Below are 5,699 nucleotides of genomic sequence, written 5' to 3'. Positions count from 1 at the left end.
GATTGTTTCGTGTTGAATGGTATCCAGTTTTCAACTCCCACGGGATTTGCCTGATAGCGAATTTCTCAAGAAGAGGGTGCTCAACACCACGCCTCCCCTAGGCAAAAACACTTTAATGTTTGGCTTAGAGGATAGCACAAACTTGAAGCTCAACAATCGTTTTCCTCTTTTACCCACCGAAACACAGTCGTCCATCTTCCGCGTGGTTCTACAGTATGTTCCCCGTGAGTGGCAGGCATTTTTCATGTCTAATACGTCCAAGTACGAATTTGAAGGAACCGATTATGGTTTAAGACAAGACCATATAAATCGCCAGGGAAATTCATTCTTGGTTTTTGTATGTCGTTTTGGTATGCGCGTTTGCCTTGAAAATGGAAATTTTATTCAAGATGCAAATTTATGTGCCAATCATCGTCTGGGGCGCCACCACAACAGAAGCGACGCGTTACTCTCGAAAAATCTACGAAAACAATTTTGTCAACGTTTGGCTGTATAATTGGTTTAGAAATAAACTGAATTTCTTCAGGGCTTTAGCGCCGTACACTGTCTAACGTAAATCATCGTGATGCTCTCAAGTACTCGTTGACGAACGATGGAGTCGACGGAAATTTTGCGCTCAGCTTGGGTACGAGGTTTTGACAATCATCACAGTTGCAGACACAATGGTCGACGACGCTGACGCTTTGCTTTAGATTTGGCCACACGAAAATGCAATATCGCACGAGGAAGGATGCTAACGACACGGCGGCACTGGACGCTCCAATGCTCGCCTCGATCACCATTGCCGTTGCCCTGTTCAACAACAATCAAGACAATTCGGACGACGATGAAACAGTATGAGCTCATGTCGTGCGATGCACGGCGCGACAAGCAACGCAGGAGGTTTGAGTCAGCTGACCGATGCACAGCACTTCCCGATCCACAAAGTTCAGCAGACCTCAATACGACTGTGCACGCCTTCGTCGCGAAATTTGGTCATTTTCTTTTTGTCGAATCCGAGCGCACCAATTGAATTCTGTCTAGATTGGATTTGTATAGCATGCTGCACCACCCGGGTAGGCGATCGCAGCAGCTTGCGTCGGCTCGGAACGCTGCCACACGGCTCGTCATTTGCCTGTGGCTGTTTTGTCCTAGTTTGCGTCAGGCGCGCCTTACAACCGTGGCTATAGAGCTCCGTAGTCGCTTCATTGAAAGCACGGCGACGTCTCTTGGTCACGTGAGCGCCGCCCACGGCGGCCCTAACAATGCACGGGAAGTACAAACGAGAGAACGAAAGTGTGCGTTGTGCTCGCATGGAGAGGATTGCTCCGCAAAATCCGAACGAGCAAAGGCAACTTGACTCATGCAGCAATTTCTACGGGTTATTTCCGCGTTCTTGTGGATATTCCAAGCAACTCATCGGCCCCCTGCTACGCTTTGGCCTTCCACACCTTGACGTGATTCAAATCGTACGACGCAGTCACGAGATTTTGCGCTGAGAACGCGACGCCAGTGAGGAGGTCGTCGCCAACTCGGAACGAATGCGTGAGCGAAATCTTGAGTCGGTCGCCCCGCTCGGTCAGCTTCCACAAATGCAGGTACCTGTCATGCGTCGAGTCAGTCTCTGCGACGTGTCCGTCATCGGGTGAAGTACCCGTCTTCGCCCACCGACGCCACGTGGGAGTCCTGTATCGCGAGTGCGCTCAAGTTTCTCGTGTGGGCGCCGACGTCCGCCGCAATGTATCCATCTTGAAGTTGAACGAGTCGCAGTTTGCCGGTGACGTCTCCCGCGACGGCCCAAGTTGAATTGATGGCTTGGATACATGTCACTGGGTACCCCGTTGGCTTGAGCTTGTGCTTGATTTCAGGAGCGCCCGACGAGTCGAGCGACCAGACGGCAATGACACCGTCGTCATCGCTGCTGACCAGCACAGACGCCCTCGTCTCGTCAGGTGGGGTGCTGAGGGCATGCAACGGCTCCGAGTGAACTCCTATCGTGGACGTCGTATGCAGTGCAAACTCGCTCTGCCCTTTGCATTGGCCAGGTTCTAGCGTCAGCGAGAACAGCTTGGACGCCGAGGAACCTAACGTTAAAAATCAAGACGACGACCGAGAGAGTTACTAGACGCCTGCATGCTGTACCTACAAACACACTCTTGTCGTCATGAGCGATGCCACGGCAGTAGTGTGCTTGGAGTTCTGTTGCGGCGGTGATTAATGCAACTGAGTCGTCGAACAAGTGATAGGGAACAACTGAGAAGGCATACCTGTGTCCCCTGTCAGCTCCTTGGCCAGTGAGAGCGAGTAATGCAGGTGCTCGCCGAGTATATCCCAGATCTACAGGAACGGCGTGACGAATGACAGCGAGGGGTGGAGCACGGACCTGACACCCCGACTCCGTCGCGATGACCAAGTGAGTCTCACCACCCAAGTTGCACACGAGGACTTGGTACACCATCGCTTTTTCCACGAGGGTGATCTTGTTGCACAACTTGGATGCTTTTGGGTTGAGCACAACAACATCTTCCAAGTGAGCAAACACCTGCACACGAATGACAGCTGCATAAACGAGTCCGCCATGCTGTTACACAAGTGCTCTCACCATGATCTCCTTGCTCACGGACAAATTGTTGCTCAGGAGCGACGGCGATGTCTCGGCATCGAGCGTCTCGGGCTTCACCTCAAACATGTATCTTTCGAAGGTGTGAATCTCAGGGGGTTGTCCGGATAATATAGATATTATTCGTACGGTCTTTGTGAAACAGCGAGCCCAGTTGTGGTGGTGCAAGCGGCCTCTCTAGAGCAAGCGCAACCAAGGTCATTGCAGACACGGGCCACGACGCCGGCTCGAATACACTTAAAATGGATCTGCTAATGGAAAAAGCATCGCAAAGTCCATATTGAAATACGCCATCGGCCCATCGGCAGTAGTCATGAAACTTCCTCGACCTCGCACACCACACTTCAGCTACCGGAGTTACTGCAACCTGATCGAACGATGATACTATGCCACACCTAACCAAGGAATGCTATGTACACGTCAAGCGTGGCGGCATAACGTGGAATGGTCGCCGCAAGCTGCGTCGTCGCGAGGTGGAGAGCGTCAGCGGCAGTTGGGAGGAGTTTCCTGTGTAGGAATTGGCCCAATCATCGAGTGAAGAGGAGATTTATTTAATTGTATACAAAATTGGAGTTGAAGGGAATAATTGAAAAATGTATTGGTTTTCTCCTCAACATACAAAACCGCCGACGTGCTGAGGAGGGGAAGAAAATCATTTTCGACCTCCAGCATCCACCCTCGAGTCGACCACTTCGCTCCATCGTCGAACACGATCACCATGGCAACTGGGAAGGCAGATGAAGAGTACGACTACCTCTTCAAGGTCGTGCTGATCGGGGACTCTGGAGTGGGCAAATCGAATCTTCTCTCGCGCTTCACACGCAACGAGTTCTCGCTCGAGTCCAAGTCAACCATCGGCGTCGAATTTGCCACGAAATCCATTCAGGCCGAAGGCAAGACGATCAAAGCACAGATTTGGGATACGGCTGGGCAAGAAAGGTACCGTGCGATCACGAGCGCGTACTACCGTGGCGCCGTCGGAGCCTTGCTCGTTTACGACATCACCAAGCACCCGACGTTTGAAAACGTCGAGCGATGGTTGAAGGAATTGCGAGACCACGCCGATGCTAACACCGTACGTAAAATCGCCTCATGCTGGAACGAAAAATGATTCCACGAACAAAATGCCGTATGTGATCGTAGGTGATCATGCTTGTCGGAAACAAGAGCGACCTGCGTCACTTGCGCGCCGTTCAAACTGAAGAGGCGATGGCGTTTGCTGAAAAGCACAATTTGGCCTTCCTCGAGACATCGGCGTTGGATGCCACGGGAGTCGATACGGCCTTCCAGCGCATCCTTACGGAGATTTACAACCTTATGAGTCGCAAGACGATGCAGGCCGAGGAGCATTCTGCGAGCTTGCCCCAAGGCAACAAGATCGAAATCAACTCTGACAACGCGCCGACTGCCGCCGCGGCTAAGGGGTCCAAGAAGAAAAGCGCGTGCTGTTAAATCGCCTTCCCAGACAGCGTCGTATATATTTTAAAATCCTCTGAGAATTGCTTTCACAATTCCCCACGTTTTTACAACACTCAAATTTCCGTCCAATTTCGGACTATTCGTTAAATGGAGCAGAATTTTCTTTCCGATGTAACGGTGCAATTTCCCGTCGAATACTGTATGAGATTCCAGATTCCAGTTGGAGGCGCGATTGTTGGGCAATTTCGATCGCATTTGAATTAAAAAATCATATGAGAAGCCAGCCCCAAGAACTCCATCGTTGCATTCGTTGAGAGATAAAACCCGTTGCAGGACTGTCGTAGTAAACTCCATGCTTGTGATGGCAATCCGGGCGCTGATTCAATGCTTCATGGATCTCGACAAGCCTTTCCATATCCTTCATCTTGCATTGCTAGTGAACTTCGTCGCTGTGCTACTCGGATCCACTTAAAGTGTCCACTGCTATGAATTCTCTGCTCCACAAAAATTGTCATGTTATACTTTTGAACGGAGGCATTTTTCTAATAATACTCCGATTGAGTGTCTGATTGGCGTACTGGAAAGAACAAGATCTCTGCTTTGATTGGGTAGTTTATAGCACTTTCCTGCCATTTTGGTTGTTGACATATTGCGCGGCAAAATTTCCGGGTCATGGACAGATTACAAAATGATCTGACAGTACTTCATTCCACAATTGATCGAATATGCAACACGTCCGACACACTCCTATCGCCACTACATGCCTCCTCGTTCACCGCGGGGAACCGCTGATGCTCCTGTCGCCGTCCGGGACCTCGCGGACGTGCGTAAGCACCTGAGCTTCGCCCATCACCGCATGACCTTCGAAACGCTGCTTAGCGTCGCTGTTGATGGAGTGCTGCCACGTGGTGCTCTCACCGAGCTTGCACACATGTTTCGCTGCCATCCGCGAACGATAACACGTCTGTGGACCAAAGCGTGTCTCTCGCTTCGCGACGGTTACCGTGCCGCCGATGTTACTACAAAAACCAAAGGTAATTCTCTCAAACCTGATATATATATTGGTTTACGCAATTATGGTTACGTATGTGAGGATGTACTTTTCTAGGGAATTCTGGACGCCATGCGCTCCGAACAAGCGACGAAATTAAAGCTGCTATCCGAAACGTGCCACAAATGCAACGGCAGACCTTGCGCTCTCTGTCGGCTGCGTATGGAATCCCTATGACGACGATCTTTCCCCACATGAAGAATTCTCGCTTTAAGGCGCGGTCGAACTACGTCAAGCCCCATCTCATCCCTGCGAACGTCGAAGAACAGCTCATGTTCGCCATGTCCTTCGATCGGTCTTTGCCAAGTGGACGCCAACTTTTGACGACATGCACATGTTGACTAAAGTGGTTCTACTTGACGAAGGTTAAACGAAGGTACTATGTGTATGACGACGAAGAGGTCGCGGCTCGGGCGGTTAAGTCCAAGCGCTTTATCCTTGCCGCCAGGCCGTGATATGACTCACACGGTAAGCAGGAATTGGACGGCAAGGTCGGTGTTTCGTCCTTCGTTCAAGTAGCGCCAGCGCAGGGTTAAAGCAAGAACAGGCCGAAGGGCACCATGGTCATCCCCACAAACCGTCGACGCACCACTCTATTTTAAAACCATTTTAAATAAGGTCGTCCCCGCC

At 50.9% G+C, this 5,699-nt stretch overlaps 2 protein-coding genes across 2 annotated transcripts; one reads left to right on the top strand and one right to left on the bottom strand.

The window, feature by feature from the left end:
* Positions 1-1,329: 1,329 nt before the first annotated feature.
* Positions 1,330-2,671, bottom strand: H310_10047 (hypothetical protein). Its single transcript, XM_008876285.1, has 6 exons — positions 2,582-2,671; positions 2,363-2,521; positions 2,247-2,316; positions 2,122-2,178; positions 1,634-2,063; positions 1,330-1,581 (listed from the first exon to the last, which is right to left on the bottom strand). Exons 1-6 carry the CDS (start codon positions 2,666-2,668, stop codon positions 1,410-1,412), a joined length of 975 nt encoding a protein of 324 aa, XP_008874507.1. The 5' UTR covers positions 2,669-2,671; the 3' UTR covers positions 1,330-1,409.
* Positions 2,672-3,223: 552 nt separating this feature from the next.
* Positions 3,224-4,158, top strand: H310_10046 (hypothetical protein). The gene is made up of 2 exons (XM_008876284.1): positions 3,224-3,674; positions 3,743-4,158. Exons 1-2 carry the CDS (start codon positions 3,318-3,320, stop codon positions 4,049-4,051), a joined length of 666 nt encoding a protein of 221 aa, XP_008874506.1. The 5' UTR covers positions 3,224-3,317; the 3' UTR covers positions 4,052-4,158.
* Positions 4,159-5,699: the final 1,541 nt, after the last annotated feature.

This window comes from Aphanomyces invadans (assembly GCF_000520115.1).
Source record: "Aphanomyces invadans strain NJM9701 unplaced genomic scaffold supercont1.24, whole genome shotgun sequence".
Classification (NCBI taxonomy): Eukaryota; Oomycota; class Saprolegniomycetes; order Saprolegniales; family Verrucalvaceae; genus Aphanomyces; species Aphanomyces invadans.
This window is presented reverse-complemented; position numbering and strand designations above follow the sequence as displayed.

Bases quoted from the DNA above. Each gene is read 5' to 3' on its own strand.
- H310_10047 (XM_008876285.1), bottom strand. From the start codon at position 2,668: ATGTTTGAGGTGAAGCCCGAGACGCTCGATGCCGAGACATCGCCGTCG. The intron at 2,317-2,362 runs GTCCGTGCTCCA...CCGTTCCTGTAG, and splicing joins CGACGGAGTCGGGGTGTCAG to ATCTGGGATATACTCGGCGA. The intron at 2,179-2,246 runs GTATGCCTTCTC...CCGCCGCAACAG, and splicing joins GGAGCTGACAGGGGACACAG to AACTCCAAGCACACTACTGC.
- H310_10046 (XM_008876284.1), top strand. From the start codon at position 3,318: ATGGCAACTGGGAAGGCAGATGAAGAGTACGACTACCTCTTCAAGGTC. The intron at 3,675-3,742 runs GTACGTAAAATC...ATGTGATCGTAG, and splicing joins ACCACGCCGATGCTAACACC to GTGATCATGCTTGTCGGAAA.